Source organism: Stegostoma tigrinum, chromosome 9 (genome assembly GCF_030684315.1).
Source record: "Stegostoma tigrinum isolate sSteTig4 chromosome 9, sSteTig4.hap1, whole genome shotgun sequence".
Lineage (NCBI taxonomy): Eukaryota > Metazoa > Chordata > Chondrichthyes > Orectolobiformes > Stegostomatidae > Stegostoma > Stegostoma tigrinum.
Window position 1 is genome coordinate 59,721,023 of NC_081362.1, and position 18,302 is coordinate 59,739,324.

At 36.2% G+C, this 18,302-nt stretch overlaps 1 protein-coding gene across 1 annotated transcript in view; it reads left to right on the forward strand.

The window, feature by feature from the left end:
* The window catches only part of spata17 (spermatogenesis associated 17), a 317,410-nt gene that overhangs the window by 45,919 nt on the left and 253,189 nt on the right, over positions 1-18,302 (forward strand). The window contains exons 5-6 of the mRNA XM_048536385.2: positions 1,468-1,571; positions 14,680-14,803. Coding sequence (XP_048392342.1) covers positions 1,468-1,571; positions 14,680-14,803 — 228 coding nt within the window. The remainder of the gene's footprint in view (positions 1-1,467; positions 1,572-14,679; positions 14,804-18,302) is intronic.

Genomic DNA, 18,302 nt, shown 5'->3' on the forward strand with positions numbered 1-18,302 from the left:
ATTTTCTCTTTTTAAACATTCCTTAAAATGTTGACCAAATTCTTGATCATCTGTCCTAACAATTCATTATGTGTAAAATTCTGCTTTTAAACTTCCTGAGACTTGCTTTGACCTAATGTAATACACTAAAAACGCTTCTCAAATCCAAACTGTGTGTCAGTGATCATGTATTCCAAATAACATATAAAAATGAAGTTGCACTCTATTGCTTGAGCAGATATGAAAGAATTGTTAATATATGAAAAAGAACGACACGTTCTCCAATGTTTATCCTGTGATAAATTATCCATTCACTCATTTCATTGCTGTTTGTGGAACCTTACAGTTTCCAGATTAGCTGATGTATTTACCTGCATAACTACGAAGATTACACTTCAAAAAGAACTTCTTAGGTTTTGAAGCTGTTCAGATATATTGAAGAATTGAAAGGTATGTTTTATAGGCAGGTTCTGTCTGATATACTTTTATTAGAGTCCAGTTTCTCCCTCATTGTAAGAAAAAATTGGTTTGAAATTCTTGAGTAAACTGTGCTGCATTCAACTATGCTGTCTATCCACTGTACCCAAAGATGTTGTGAGGATACATTCTGATAGATCCTCGAGGAAGTTGTTATTGAAAGAGGAGAACTTGGAAACAAGCGAGGGATGAAAACATATTGGTAATGTTTCTGAAATGTACCACTTCTCCATGTTTGACACATAACTAATGGTGGAACTATGGAGCCTTGGTCAAATACTGCACATCGTTTTGATTAAATCCCTCCATTCTTGGCAATTACCACTATTTTTTCTTTCATTATACAATTCTACAATTGTACAATTCTACAATTAAAATCTTTCTCAATGCCTAAGGTTAGAATCACCTTTGTAACTCATGTACTAGTAGTCATCATAGTCTACAGATTTGCTCTCTCATGAGAGAGAAATGATTGGTGGTGAGCTTAAGCTGAGGGTCACCATGCCTCAGGTAATGGGCAAGCTCAAAAATATGGGACCTTCATGGTGACCTCAGCTGGTGTAGGAATCTATGTACTATAGATGCTCCTTTATCTCTTATTTCTTTTTTTTAATTTTGCCCCTTTTTTCTTAGCTTGACATGTTTTCTACATCGAGTGCAATATGTATAATAGCTACTGCTTTGTTGATGTTTTGGGATGGGATGGCATTTAAAGAGCCAACTCCAAGCAAAATCTTAGACTAAAATGCTTAACTTTTGTCACAACTTTATCCCTCTGACTTATTGAAAGCCCTTCCTAAATTATACCAGCTGTGGGAGGTTAGGTATATTCTTTTTGGAATGAAAGGATATAAAGATATCAGAAAGTGATCTTACTCAGTTATGGAAGTTTATCCCAAATTGTTAATGATGCATTCCGTAGAAGGAATAAAACTTGTTGCTCATTTGAAAACCAATACTTGAAGAATTAACATAGGTCAATAACTCTCACATTTTTAATTACTTTGCCAGATCCAGAGAAGGTGGCGTGGATATTATGTTCGAAAGTGCATCCATAATTACTATGACATGAAAAAGTATTTCAAATGTCTTAGTGTGAAAAATGAGATTGTAAGGTAAGCTCCTCCAGTTTAAAATGCAAGTCTATGATCATGATTTATTTTTCATTTGCACTTGTTTAGAGACTTACATAATTAAAGATCTGAACAATTAAAAATAGTACATGGGAATTGAAATTCAAAATATTTTATAGAACGATTATATCTATGTCAGATTTGAAAAAGGTAATGGCCTAAATCTTCCAATCTCCAGATAGTATGATTGTGGATAAGGGTCAGGACTCTATAAAAATCCAACTCGGTGGTTTCCATGGAAACTGCCCAGGAAATTTGATCTTCTGGTGAAATTTCCCTGTACTCCAGTACCATCTGCAAAGGTTTCTGACTCTGAGCAGTTCGAAATATGGGAGTAAAAATCTAGTCTAACTTTGAGGGAGTTACACAACTGACCCTGTAAGATCCCTACCTACCCAACTACAGTGCTCCTCGCAAGTAACTTTTTTTTAATCACTTGATTGCCCCTGACTTATTATAGATTATAGAACATTACAGCACAGTACAGGCCCTTTGGCCCTCGATGTTGTGCCGACCTGTCATACCGATCTCACGCCCATCTAACCTACACTATTCCATGTACGTCCATATGCTTGTCCAATCACGACTTAAATGCACCTGAAGTTGGCGAATCTACTACCGTTGCAGGCAAAGCGTTCCATTCCCTTACTACTCTGAGTAAAGAAACTACCTCCAACATCTATCCTATATCTTTCACCCCTCAATTTAAAGCTATGCCCCCTCGAGCTCGCTGTCACCATCCTAGGAAAAAGGCTCTCCCTATCCACCCAATCTGACCCTCTGATTATTTTATATGTTTCAATTAAGCCACCTCTCAACCTTCTTCTCTCTAATGAAAACAGCCTCAAGCCCCTCAGCCTTTCCTCGTAAGACCTTCCCTCCATACCAGGCAACATCCTAGTAAATCTCTGCACCCTTTCCAAAGCTTCTACATCCTTCTTATAATGCGGTGACCAGAACTGTACACAATACTCCAAGTGCAGCCACACCAGAGTTTTGTACAGCTGCAGCATAATATCCACGCCACCTGGCTCCTGACCCAATCTATTAGCCACAAGTCAGCAAGCACCTTTAAAAAATGGAACATTGTCTTGTCTTTGCTCTAACTGAACAGTATAATGATGGTGATCTCTAAGGATTGCCCTGCTCTGCATTCTGGGAATGTTTGACTCGGAGCACTGGGCAGGGAATGCAGAGCAACATTGCAGTGGTTTAAAAATTGAGCACAGTAGAAGTCAGATGAAGGACAGTCCTCAAAAGATCCTGACTCATGCAACAGTCATAATTATGTACAATTATTACATATTCACAACAAACAGAGGAAAAAGATTGTCTTCTGGCGTTTCTTGTCCATCTTATTGCTGATAAGATACAGTACTCAGGTCTTAGCTGAAGTGGAGAGTAATTGCACCAAATAATGTGATACTGAGCCATATGAACAAGGAAGTTTCCGAAAAAACAAAAAGGAGGTACTGTATAACCAAACATCACCTAATTTCAGCATAATGCATTTACCTGAAGTTTGCCAGGAATTTATGACCTGCCAGTCTTTGGGACATACATAACAATACTTCAGCACTGAAATTTAAGTAGTTGAAACAGGGTGCATCAAAGCCATCTTGCAGAATAATGCTAACTTGATCAGATCATTTCTTGCTATAAATAGCACAAACTCATGAATGGCTTTTAGGTCATTGCCTTTGGTTTTGAAAAGTGCCCAGTCGACCCTAGGTTGCCCAAAAACGATAAGATACCTTAAAAGTTTGGACAATTAGTGAAGCTGGCTTTCTTAGACTGCTACTGTATGGTAACAACAAAAGTAGTAGTTGCTGCGAACAGGATGCTGCTGTCAAGCCAAAAAGGTCTTTTACTTACCACGTAAATAAAAACATGAATTTCACTTCCAGTTTAATGCCAAGTATATAGTCGGGCAGGTTGTATCAAATGGCATGTCCCTTTGGCTGTTTGTAGTGGGCAAGTTTGCGGATGAGCTATATACAACAGGCCTAAGCTTCCCAAATTCGCAACACAGTGCCCAACATTAAACATGATTCTGGAATTGAACACCATTTGCTGGACAATCTTGAATATGCAAATAATTATGCTGGCAACCAACTTCGAATGTTGTATACCAGCATATACCAGAGGGTACATATGTAAATACACTGGACCCTATTGTTTCCAGACAAAAGTTACTGCACCTGTTCCAACTCAACAAAATAGGTGACAGCCATTCAGAAGTATGTTGATTAATGCATTGCCCTGACAAATCACAATCAACCTGCTGGTTTAAAATTTAAACAAGGCCTGACAGTTAATTGTCAATCATCATGTATTGTATTATTTTTTGGCAACGCCTCTAGCATTCACAATCTGCTTGAAACCAATCAGCATTCTTCTCTTGTACAGTAGACATGTTGTACTTACCCTTAAATTGTTGAACCTGAATCATCCTGATGAGTTCAAGATGAAAATCTTTGACAAAATAATCTTTTTTCAGCAATATCCAAATAATTATTGGTTACTTATGGTCCCAGTTTCACTAACTTATCATTCTGTGGAGGCAATATCTTATGGATTCCGCTCCATCCCAATCATTTTGGTGAAATGCTTTTGCCAATGGACAAATCCTTGTTCGGCACATTATTGTAAGTGGAACACTTGAGCCAAAAGGTTCTGAGAATGTATCACCATAGCAGCTGGCAGTAGTCCACTCACTCTTGGATATGTTGCAGTTGAGTTTGTTTTTATGTTTTCTTTTCATTCAGGAGCTTGCAAATGAGCTCAGCAGGATGTTTATGCATACATTCTAATAGACAAGATTGGCATAACTAGTAACTTCTGTAACATTAAATTCAAGAAACTCCTAAACAGTCCCTTCATAAGTGTTATTGTTTGCACAATACAGACTTTATGGAGTGTAAATTCATATCAGGCACGTTAGTTTTATGAAACAAATAAAAAACATATACTCTGCTTATAAATTAAAATGTAAAGACCAAGTGACTGTTCCTTTTCAGGCTAATGTACACCGAGTTACACAAGGCCATGGAGTTAATCTTCATGTCTGAAGAAGACATTCAAATGTAAACAAATTTTCAGGACATCTCATTTCGAAGGCTTTAAAATACAACAAAAAGTTTTTTGGGATTAACAGCTAACTTTGTTCAAGTAATTACAGAAGCTTCTTCACAGTGGCCTTGCAAATTTTCAGCTTTGGAGTGGAATTGCAAATAATGGGTTTGGATAAAGCCCCACAATGTCACAACAAAATGTGAGTGTGAAACTATTACGCATCAGTGCCAAAGTAATCAGATATCATTTTTAAATAATGGAAGACAAATACTATGGTCATGTGGAAGAAACCAGGTTTCTGATCAGGACATTTAATTAGGCAGCAAATGAAGGAGGTCCAGCTAATGCACCAGACGGTACCTAAGATCCAATAGGAGGCAGAGCATTTGGGCTGTTTTTACCCACATAATTGAAGAGCAAATGCAATTTTTTTGCAGTAGTGTTTGAACGTACTTCAGCTGGAGAAAAGCCAAGGAAACCTTGTCCTGCAGGTAGTTAAAATTTGTGGATCCATCTTCTTCAACCTGCAAAATCTATTTCTTCAGTGGGCCAAAACGAAATCACAAGTCTTCAATGTTTCAAAACTTCTCAGGAAAAGCAAATGCAACGGTGACTTTTTTGCAGAATTTTAAGGCAAATTGTGTATGCATATATATTTGTAATCACATTTTCTTGAGTGTGTATCAGTTTGTGAGCGAGTGCTATTTGCAATAAATTTAGGGTATGAGGCAATGAACATTTATACTGTTTAAAACTTGAATGAAAACCTATTATTATCACTCCTTGAGAGTCAGATCAGTCAGAGGCTGTTGAAACAGTTTTCTCTTTTAAATTTTTTGTTTCAATTGACTAGAAAAATAAGAAAACATCTTGCTATGTCTCCGCTGTCTATAACATATCGTGGGCTCATCTGAGATTTGAAAGATTACATTAGTGAATTGAAGGCACAAAGTAAACTGGTTACAGCAAAAATTAATCAGCAAGATTTCTTGTTGTTTCGCTGTGATAAACACTTAAGCTGGACAAGTTTGACATCAAAACCTTTGCACAACAGAATGGAAAAGGATCATTAACATGGCTTTGTGATTGAGAAATTGTATCTTACTTACTTGATTGAGTCTTTTGAAGAAGTGACAAAGAAGATTGATAAAATCAGAGCAGTGGATTTTGGGTATATGGACTTCAGCAAGGCACTTGACAAGGTTCCACATGGTAGACTGGTTCAAGATTAGATCACAAGGAATCTACGGAGAGCAAGCCATTTTGGATACAAAATTTGCGTGAAGGTAGAATAGAAACGGTGTTGGTGAAGGCTTTTTTTTTGGACTGCAGGCCTGGCACCAGCAGTGTGCCAGAAACATCGGTGCTGGGTCCACTCTTTTTGTCAGCTACGTAAATGATTTGTCTTTGAATTTAGGAGGTGGGACTAGTAAGTTTGCCGGTGATGCCAAAATTGGTGGTGTAGTAGACAGTGAACAAAGTTATCTCAGAGTACAATAGGACCTTGATCAGATGGGCCAAGGGGCTGAGGAGTGGCAGGTGGAGTTTAATTTAGATAACTGTGAGCGTTGCATTTTGGCAAAGCAAACCAGAACAAAACTTATATACTTAATGATGAGGTCCTAGGGATTGTTACTGAACAAAGAAAGCTTAGAAAGCAGGTCCATAGTTCCTTGCAAGTGAAGTCACATTTAGACAGGGTAGTGAAGGAGGCATTTGGTATGCTTGCATTTATAGGTCAGTGTATTGAGTATGGAAGTTTGCATGTTACGTTGCAACTGTACAGGACATTAGTTAGGCCACTTTTGGAATACAGCATTCAATTTCAGTTACCCTGCTATAGGAAAGATGTTGTTAAATTTGAAAGGGTTCAGAAAAAATTTACAAGGATGTTGCCATGATTGGAAGATTTGAGTTATAGGGACAGGCTGAATAGGCTGTGGATTTTTTTTTTTCCATGGAGCATTGGAGGCTGGGGGATATCCTTGTCGAGGTTTATAAAATCATGAGGAGCATGGAGGGATGAATAGTCAAAGTCTTTTTCCCAGGGTAGGGGAGTCCAAAACTTGAGGGCATAAGTCTAAGGTAAGAGGGGAAAGATTTAAAAGGCACCTAAGGGGCAACTTTTTCACGCAAAATGTTGTGCAGGAATGGAGTGAGCTGCCAGAGGAGATGGTGGAGGCTGGTAGAATTATAACAGTTAAAAGGCATCTGAATGGGTAAATGAGCCATCTTCTGGAAAACGGGACAAGATTAATTTAGGATATCTGGTCAGCTTGGACAAGTTGGATGGAAGGGTCTGTTTCTGTGCTCTACAACTCTATGACTGAGACTGTAAGTAAGTTTGGAGCATTAATTCCATTAGTGCCTGAAGAACAAGAAGATGTAGCAGATAGGAGCAAAAGTAAGGCCAAAAGTAATGATTCCTGAGATACTTAAAATAATAGCCACTATACTATCCAGGATACTGTCAAAATAATACTCCCTCGCACACACAAAGGTTAGATATGGATGAACGTAAAATGCTATAGCAGGTTATAATTGTCTCTGTCTCTCTTGTGACAGGTGTGCAATTTCTCAGTTAAAGTTGATGCTTTAAGGTTGAAGTGAAAGCCTAGCAAAGTGAAGAATTTGTTGGAGCAGAATATCTAGGTGTTTCATTTCCCCAGATGAGGTGTAAGTTGGAACAGATTGGGGAGAGTTTTCCTCCTTGATAGAACCATTTACAAGGCATTGGTGTTACTTACGTTGCTGCTTCATGACTTGCAGTTAGATCAGTAGTGTTCAATGGAATTGTCAATTTGCAGATCATCATCTAACAGATTTTAAAACAGACAGCAAAATGGCTTCATTCTGACTTCCAGAAGTTCAAAATCATTTTTCATACAAAAATTGGTATGTATAATGACTCAAATAATCCTATATTGTTGGTTAATAGCTAATGGGTTTAAGACAGTCAAGTTCCTTGGATTTATATTCAACTTAATAATAGCCTTTTGAATTAGGGTCTCAAAAAGGCTTCGATATAAGATCAAAACTGAAAGAACTGTGGATGTTGTATATCAGAAACAAAAACAGAAATTGCTGAAAAAGTTCAACAGGCCTGGCAGCATCTGTGCAGTGAGATCAGAATGGAAGGGTCAGCAGACCCAAAACATTAACTCTGATTTCTCTTCACAGATGCTGCAAGGCCTGATGGCTATTCTGCAATATCCATTTTTGTGTTAGATGTAAGCTCATTCTGGAATGTTTTTGTTATTCTCTCTTGTAGCAGGGTATTGTTTCAATTTGTCAAAAGTCAGGTGACACTCTTAAAGCCATTTTGAAGCATTTAATATTCAGTTGTTAAATATAAAAACTGACAAACTTAAGAACTGGACCATGACAATAACCATTTGAGGTACTGATCCTAAGTGATCCAAAGAAATTTGAACCCACCCTTTGCTAGGCAGATTATACAAGAGAGGCTGTGAAGTTTATTCCATGTGTTGTGAGGAAAATTCTTTGAAATATGAACAGATTAGATTACTGTTATCAAGTTGGAACCTGAGGCACTTATCAAATATTCAACAATATCTGAAAAAGATCTGCTGAAACCGATGTTGAATTTGGCAGGTAAATTGTTGGCTTTTAATTGCCAGAAGCTTGGAAGATTGTTGGATGTTTGAAATTAGAACTCTCTTAGGAGAGTAGTAAACAATAATAACCTCATAAGCAGCCCTTAAATCAAGAAAAACTCTTTCCTAATTATCCCCAGAGGTCTGGGAAGGACAAATTGGGAGAGCAAAATGATAGTCAAAGCACACTGACGTCCTTCTTGGGTGAAGGTGCAGTCAGTAAGTACAATTGCTAAAGACTTGTGTCTTCACTGTAATAATACAAGGCATGTGAAAACTAGCTACCTGAACTTGAAGGGGAAAACCAGTGGGCTTTGTTAGGGATCACAAAGCCAGTTCAGGAAAGGATGCCCTAATAAATGGGTATGTTTGTCCCTCAGTATGATGATTGACCTATTCAGGAACACTTGATTGATACAGTAGGAATAGACAAAATCCTCAGGATTACCAGGTTTTTTCTTCTCTAGACGGGTACAGTGACATCTTTCCCTTAATGAGGTAAGCAACTCTATTATCCTGCTCACAGATACAGGAGCTAACCAGCCTTTTAATACTGGTTAAAGACAATACTTTAGAGAACTTTGGTGAGTTAAATTGATATAAAGTCCTTTGAAAGTGGGTACATGTCAATACTGTCATTTGATTCACTCAGATTTAGACTGAGTCTCTCAACTGGTTGCAGTACAATTGTCCACACTTTACATGTAGCTGGGATAGGTTGGCTTCGGATAATGATTTGGTTGGGGATAAACTGTTAACATCTGCAGTAGCCTTAGACAAGGGAAACAAAGCCAGGGGCACAGAAGGAAGTCCATGGAGTATTTGCTGGATCAGCCATTGATTGGGTAACTTGAAAAGTAAGCTCCACCAGAGACAGTTGAACCAGTACTTTGGATAGAAAGCCAGAGGTCTGGCTGGCCAGAAGTTTTTTGGGGAGATTTAAATGGGAAAAGGAGGTGTTCAGCATATATTCTTTGATGAGGCTCAACAGGAATTTATACATAGTCCGGGCATCGGCAGTTGAATTCCCTAACATACCAGTAACAAAGGGCTCTGGAACAATGTCACCAACTTGTGAGAGCCATGAATACCGTTTCTTACTGTGAATACTACCATGTTTGGGATGAGAGATTCATGTTTTCTGTTATTTATGACTAGAAATATTCAAGTTTTATTCCATTAAAGTTGGTATGTAGACATTAGGGAAATGCTTCCTTTAAACTGATCGAGGGAACATGCCTGGATCGGAGGGAGGAAATCTCATAGTTGAATTATGTTTGCCTTCAGCAAGGAACTCACTAAACCTACTGTGAACACTTTAAGGCCTCCAAAATGACCATGAATCAACAGGCAGACAGACATGCTGAAGCACAAACATTCAACAAGCACAAACACAGGGTATTAGATTCTTTTGCTGTTGAAGTGCAAAACTCTGAGCACTGAGTTTGGTCTTGCATCCTCTAGAGGGAAGATAATTAGCAAGGTCATTTACCACCACCCCTACCTGGAAAAAGAAACGACAACTATGTCACACAAACATATTAAAAGGGACATTGTAAACCTAGAAAAAAAAAGTGCCTGCATGCCAAGACATGAGAGTAGATGGTGACATGAAGGATAGTGAGGAAGGGCTAAGGGAAGAAAGAGGTGTGGAAAATTGCCAGATTGAACTCCTTACTGTGAAACTAAGACAAATATGTGCAGGGGAAAAACATAACAGAACTATTAGGTAAATTGGATGCATGTGGAGACAAACCAGGTTGTACTACTTTGGCCCTTCAAGATGTGGACAGTGAAGACCTCACCTATTAAAACAGAATCAATAATAACTAAGGTCTGAGAAATTAACTTGTTGAAGATGTTTGATGTGTCTTAGACAATGACCCAATCAAAGAAACTGGAATTGTGCTATCATGTTAGTCCCCAGGGTGAACAGTTCCAAGAGACTTTCAGCTGACAATCAAAAAGTTAATGCTTGATCTGAAATCTTGCGTATTCAATTTTTCACATTGAAGATTGTATTAAGTGAGTTGGCTACACCACTATCATCAGCAAAAGTTATTTATCAAAAGAGTACTGACATGTTCACAAAATTACTGAAGAAAGGAAATCTCAGTTTTTGTATCACTAGATGACTTATTTTAATATGAAGTAATACCATTTGGTTTCAAAAATGCTCTATCACCTTTTAAATGTTAATGAATCATGTAGTAGCTGTGAAATAACGCCACAAAGATCAGTATCCTGTCATCAAGTCATACTTTATTTACATGTGCATAGTAGGGCCAGCTCCTAGAGTGAACAGAACCTCGGACACTCCTATTAATGTCTGTCACCCAGGGCTCTTCGATTAGACCAGCTTAACAGCCCCAGTCAGGGAACTCAAATTCAATAAAATCAACCTGGCTGACATCAATCCAATCACTACAGGCTGGTTTATGTAGCTGTAGTGTGTATTTTGATGATTTGTTAGTTTATAGAGACATTTTGGAAGATCACATCAACCATTTAAGGGCATTATTAAAAAGCTTGGAAAATGCTAACCTCATAAGGTAGTTAGCCAAAATTGAATTTGCCAAGGCACGGTGACCTACCGAAACGTTTTAGGTCATATATTGATTTTGCCAAAAATACAAGAGGTTTTTTTTTCCCAGGTACTGAACAATATCAGCAATGCAAGTCAATTGAAAAAACTTACTGCCTTGTATGGGGTTCATATGTGGTATAGTACTAAGGGTGTGTAGCCTTTATAGATTGACTCTTGTAGCTGATCAGACAGGTAACAGTGTAAAGTGACAAAACATTTAGAATGTGGCCTTCTATTTGCATGTAAGAGCCACTCTTGTCATGTTACCGCCCTCAAAAAAGAAGAATTTTCTTTGTTTACTTCCTATTACATGAATTATGTAGGGCTATTCACAACTGGCAGGCCTTTTAGGGTTGGAGTGGAATTCTGGACAATGGGTTAGGAGATCACGTTGGTGTGTTTGTCGGTTCAACTCAAACAGCATTGTGTATCAATGCCAGGATTTCAGACAACACTTGTTGGGAAAAATTAAAATACATACAATGGATAAAGCTGAAAAACCAAGTTCCTCAATTAGGACACATTTAATAAGGCACATTTTTGAGCAGAAAAAGAAAAAAAGAGATCAAGAGCTGCAAAGGAACAAGACCCTACTGAGGATCCATCTGTAAACAGCCAGGAAATTTGGTTTGTTTTTACCTCACTATTTAAAGAGCCAAACCTGCTTTTTGAAGAAGGATTTCAGATATACTTCAAGTGGACTGAAAGCAGAGAACCATGCTACTGCAAGCGGTAAATCAATGCAACGTCTTCATGAACTTTCCTTACTCCTCAATTTCATTATGGGCCAAAAAGGAATCACAGTTCTGCAAGGTTCCAAGGTTTCACCTCAACACAAACAAATTTGATGATGAACATTGCATTTTTAACTCATAAGTGCATGCTAACTATTTTGTACTCTGTGGGTGCAGTTAAACACATTTCAGGTATTGCCTAATAAACCTTTAACCTTTATAAAAACTTGTAAGAAAACTTGCCATTTGTCTGTCCTTGAGAGTTACATCACTCGAGGTGAGGGTGTTGTTAAACATGTTTTTTTTGTTTAAAAACATCTCTCTTCGATCGAATGAGAAGCGAGAGCAAAGGGAATCATCCTATTATCCATTCCATCTGTAACAAGCAGATGATCAAAAATCTTGGTAAAATTTTTTGATGGTATGTACAAAGCTTACAAGAAAAGCATTTTGATTATGTGTCATAAGTATAATTAAAGAGAGTACAATTTTTCTAAATTTGATATCCTTTGTAGTACTGTTAAATTATGCAACATTTATGGCATCATACAATATAAGATGAAATGGGCTGTATAATGGATGCAGAACATGACTGCACCTAGTGCTGTTTAGAAGAACATCACATTAGCGATAAACCGTGAAATTTAACAGACAATATAGTACAATTTTGAATAATATTCTATTGGGAGAAGGAAACTACTAATTTTCATTGTGAGCTGTTTATATCAACCACTCTTACCTGAACATTGTATTATTCTCCATGTACAATATTTAATATGCCTTCAAATTAAGACTTGTGTCGCTGCAATGATAAATTGATCTGATTAATTTAAAGGCTGAGTATGCAATTGGTAAGCTTGTACACTTCTAACCTCTAGCTAGATATGCAAAAATAGACTCCTGTTTGCATCAAACAAATGATATCATGAAATTAAAAATTAGCTGCCCTGTTGCTGAGTCATGACATTAATAAAACATTATTAGCTTGAAGCTCAGAAAGCTACTGTTATTTATTGCAAAAGTCAAACCAAACATTTTATTCATGTGCACAATCTTGAAATACTCTTTCTTTTAAATTGCTCCTGATTTATTCCGGAAGGGACCTGACTTGGGAATACTAAAAGTAACATAGTAATTGCATCATACAAGACTGTTGCTCTTAGTCATTTCCATAGATGGATATATTGCAGTGTCCATCTTCTTCAACTTTCCTGGAAAATCACTTAATGAAGTTAGGAGACCCAAGTTCACTATCATAATTTTGTAATGCAGTTTTGCACAATATAACAATTTATCACTTGTCAAGCAGACAGTTTTAGTTTATACATTTAATAAGGGCATCCTTTAGTATGGGTAATTAGGACTGAACAGTTTGCATATTTACTAAATGCAGAATGTCATTGCCACCACGGCCTATTGCCTACATGAATTATTTCTCTATCTGTGTTAAACAGCTGTGCAATTATTACTGCCATAATCAGATAATTTCCCCAATGTAAGTTTTCTCTTGTGAGACAATTAATTTAACCCTCTAAAGCTAAACAGAATCTTTACATAAACACATGAGCTAGTATGTCTGATCAGTATGCATGTATATTCAAGCAAAATTGGATTTTGGAAAACCTGATATTTATTACTGTGTTCTTTAGTTTTAAAATTTAGTATATACGTAAGAATGTTTAATATTTTATAAATAACGAATTGTTACAAAGTTCCAACTTTATTAAATTTAATCAGGATATTTTTGTAATATTTTAACTAGTTGGGAATATATTAGAATAAATTTAACACTTATTAAGCAATGCAGATTGACATTCAAATATATTGAAGGAAACTGCACAGAATATTAGAATCTAAATATTAAACATTACAATGAAATTGTATTTTCTATGTATTAAGAAGAAGTTGCACTTTATATGTTGTCTATACCTTTTTACATGTATATTTGATCTAATTTCTGATAATCAGAATTGGAATTTTCTTCATTTAAAATTCTTTTTAGTCCTTTTGAACAAACATCTTTTAGTATTTTATCCAGTATGTACATTTAAGTGGCAATTTAGAATAATTTTGTTTTAAACTCAATATTTTTATGAATATGCTTTTTGTGAGGTAGATTTATATAATGTCGAATATGATTTCCACAGCAGCACTGAAGGGCATGCTGAACATATGTAATTAAAATTGTAAATCTGGTTAAAATTGTCTTTAGTACACAGGGAAAAAAATAGTTAATTACGAAAATTTGATAAAATCTTAATAAAGCAATTATGTGACATGTTGATTTGTGAAAGGATTTTGTAAGATATCCTCTAATCAATCTACTGTTCTTTTGTTTAATTTTACATTCTGTCACATGAGAAGGATTTTTTACTAACCCTGTCCCTCTTGATTTTGAAAACAAACTGATTTTTGCTAAAACATAATTAAATTGTTATTGTATTTCCTCATATAAATACTCATTTAATATAATTTAATACATTTTCTGCAATAGACTATCTTTTGAGATTCTTTTTTAAGGACACAGAGGTCATTGACGTTACAACCACCTTAAATCTAACATTGGACAGATTCAATAAGGTTTGTTTGGCACCACATAATGCAAATTGCATGAAAATTCATTCTTTGAAAATAATTTTGTTTAGCTTTAAAAATCCACTTAGCAGTTCATAATAGGTTTGAAATGTAAGTCAAGAAAGGTCATTTTTCTAAATGTTAGCACAGTGGAAAAGGTGAGTACAACTTTTTGATCTCTCAGCGCTGAAAAACTATCCACAAACATAACAGATTATTCTCTTATTTGTATCATAATAAATAATTTCAGAAGTAGGATTTTAAAATGGGGTCATGTTGCTACAGGTAATTCATCTATTTTGCGGTTTAACCTAACATTAATTAAAAATTCACCCAGCAAAAACTAAGCAATGTGATTTTTTAAATGACAATATATTCACCGTTGTAACCTTGAATAATATAATATGTTTTAGGGTAATTGAGAACTATTGAAACTGAAAGAGTTGCTTATAAATTGTGCTTTATTCAGTTCATCTGCATCGTAAATCTCTGCTTAACTGTAGGAAAGAACTGGAGGAGTATGAAGAGACAAAGAAGAAGGAACAGGAAAAGAAAGCAATAGAAGAGGAAGAGAGAAGAAAGCATTACCAAGCCCGAAAGATGCATTACCTCCTCAGCACTGAGCAGGTCTGTGTACCTGTCCTGACAGCTTGTATAGTCGCCTGGGTCCCTGCCTGACAGAGATAAACTATCAGGCTGAATGGGACATGACTTGCTGAAATGATATTACAAAGACAATACTTCTAGTTCAATTTAGTGTTTTTCTATTGTGGAGTGCAAGTACCATGACTACTAGGTGACAGCATCTTCATACAGGCAGCATCAGCATTGTTGGCAGAAAGAGCCCAAGTCAGCAGTTTGATCTGCTGGCAGATAACACAACAGGAAGGGCATAACCTCAGCCTAACAACTCATTTTGACTGCCTCGTTTGTGTTGTAGTATTGTCAAGCACAGCCAACAAGCTGTTAAACTAAGATGGTAAAGCATTTTTTTTAATTGTCTTATCTTTTTTGCAACTGTTTCAGCAGGGTAGAGTTCCGAAGCGTAGGTTAATTGCAACTGACAGACTTGTTTTATGAAGGCTGCTTTAGGTTCATAAAGCAGCCGCTTTTCAAAATCAATGTGTCTAGAAATGTCTGGAAGAATTTTTTGATGAGTTGCTACAAGCAAACAAAGCATCCTCTGTTTACATAGTATATTTAGCAGAATGGGTAGAAAAAATCAAATAATAAAAGGACAACAAAACCATTTTTTAATGTCTATCTGCTATTCAACTGATGCTTTGTCTTTGCCGTATACGTATTGTACAGGTCAATTAGTTGACAAGGACAAGAAACTGAGCTTATATTTCAAATAACACATTACAAATGTGTACATTTTGTGATTGTTTTTAAAAATTCATATTTTGAAGTGTAATGCACCAGTAATAGAAATACAGATATTTATGTATAGTTTGATATTAATGTTTGGTGAAACCCTTAACCTTGCAAGGGCTGAGATATAAATCAGGTCATTTATATGGTTTGTCCATTCATGAATATATGCTAACAAGTATGTGCTGTGTCAGATATTGGTGGACCAGACTATGTCATGGTTAGAAAAGTAATACAGTATGTAATTCTGACCCACTTACTGTAGAAGCATTGTAGAGCTCAAATAACTAATATTTTTGTAAGATGGTTCAGACCTGTTTTTTAAGGTGAAAGTAACTTTCATAGAGACATTTGCACGTGTAATATCCCTGTCCTTAAAACTCAGAAGTTGCACAATAATAGTTATGGAAAGATATTACATAATTTCAAAGCTTTACTATACATGTTATTTTTAAAATAAGGCGAGAAAGCAACTCAGCATAGCATGTGAATGAATGAATTAATAGCATATTGATAAGCAATGGGACTAGATTTGAAGAAAATAATAGGGAAATGTATGAACCATTCAGCCTTAATATAGTAAAATGAAAAGCCTCAAAGAAGCTGAAGTACTGGAGGAGAAAGACATCTCTAAATGTACTAAACAATAAAATTGATAGAACACATGCACAAATGTGCATTCAATATAACAAAATCTGTAAAATGCATATTGTAGTGATTTATTAAAGCTCAATATGGTATACTTAAGTTTTGCACTTTTCATCAAAGCTACAAAAAGAAATGAATCCAAATTATAATCCATGTAATAGGTTGATATAAATTATTCTCTGTAATTCCTGTGGAAATGTATTTTTATTAAAATAAATGTATTTTACCAAGTTACCCAGTCATTGTGAAACAATCACTACTGACACCTGGGTGAACGTAGATGATATCCAAGGGCTATAACTTTCACATCAAAGACCCTCTCCTAAGATCCCAATACGTTATGTCGTTAGTACTATTACAGACAACCAGGAAAGGAACAGACTTAATTCTTAACCCTGGTGCCCAAATGACAGGCATCAGGCTCATTCTCAAATATCGACACACTGAATAAGCTGCTCACATACAAAATTCATTATCCTTTTAGAGTTTCTTGAAAAGTTAAAATAGTTATTAATTTTAATAAAGATGAACTAATTCCGCACAGTCACAAGAGCTGTCAAACAAAGTTTTATTCTCAAAGCATGACGAACCCAAAATTTGTTAATTGGCATAACCTGTCTAAACGAACTCCGAAATACCAAATATGGTGACAATGACAATTTAATTTATGCACCACCTTTAACATATTTGCAGGAGATAATCAGACAAAAAGATTTATCTGAGACAAAGGGTGAACTATTAGAATCCATTTAGAAATTTGTCAAAAATGTAACTTTTAATAAACATCTAAAAGATTGAAGGAAGTGAAGATGTTTTGAGAAGGAATTTTAGAGCTTTGGATCTAGACGTCTGAAGGCAAACTCATCAATGATAGTGCCATAAAAGTCAAGGATACATGAGAGGCAAACTTTAGTAGAATTAATAAGATTATAGGGTAGACTATAAGTGATTAAGACCATGAAGTATTTGGATAGAAATATTTAAATTTTTAATTCAAGAATTTTTTTAGTTTGAGAATCATTTTAGAAAGCCAAGTGTGATACATTATGCATGGGTATTTTTTGTTAGTGTACTTCAGTCTCCTGGAACAATGAAGGTGTAATCATATAACTCATCTCAAAACCTCAAGGCATTCCCAAAATATATTAGAGCTACAGATTTCTTAATTCCAATCCAGGTACTCCCTCCCCCTCCCCCACTGTTACTGAAAATGAAATGACGTAAAAGCAAACTGAAGATGAGCAGATGAATTAGACTGAGTAGGCCACTTGGCCCCTCAAGGCTATTCTGCCATTCAGTTAGGTCACGGCTGATCTGGTTGCCTTGTATTCCCTGTTAATCTTTCACCCCCTTGCTTGTCACAAGTTTTTAATTTTTGTCTGGCCATAGGGAAAATGCCAGAAGACTGGACGATAGCAAATGTAGTTCCATGTTTTAAGATGGGTGGTAGAGATGAACCAGGAAATTAAAGACTGGTTAGTCTCAAGTCAGTGATAGGGAAAGTATTGAAGAAAATTCTGAAGGATGAAATTAGTACCTAGTTGGAAAGGTATGGGTTAATTAGGGAGAGTCAACATGGCTTTGTCAGAGGGAGGTCATGCCTAACAAGTCTGTTAAATTTTTTTGAAAATGCGATCAAGTGTGTAGATAAGGGAAGTTCAGTCGACGTGGCATATATGGATTTTAGCAAAGCTTTTGACAAGGTCCCACATGGGAGACTGACTGAGAAGGTTAAAGCACATAGAACCAAGGTGGTGCACTTTGGAAGAAGGAAACCCACCCTTTGCAGGTATTAATCTAGTAGACATTCTCTGTACTGCTTCCAATGCATTTACATTCTTCCTTAAATAAAGCAACCAACACCATATATAGTACTCCAAATGCAGTCATACCAATCCCTTCATAGCTAAAGCATAACCTGCTTACTCCTGTATTCAATTCCAAATTCTGTTGGCTTTCTGAATTACTTGCTATACTTTCTTACTAACTTTTTGCAATCCATGCATGAGGGCACTCAGATCCCTTTGGATTAAGGAGCTCCGCAGTCTTTCACCTTTTGGATGGAATGTTTTTCATTCTTCCTGCCTAAGTGGATAATCTCACA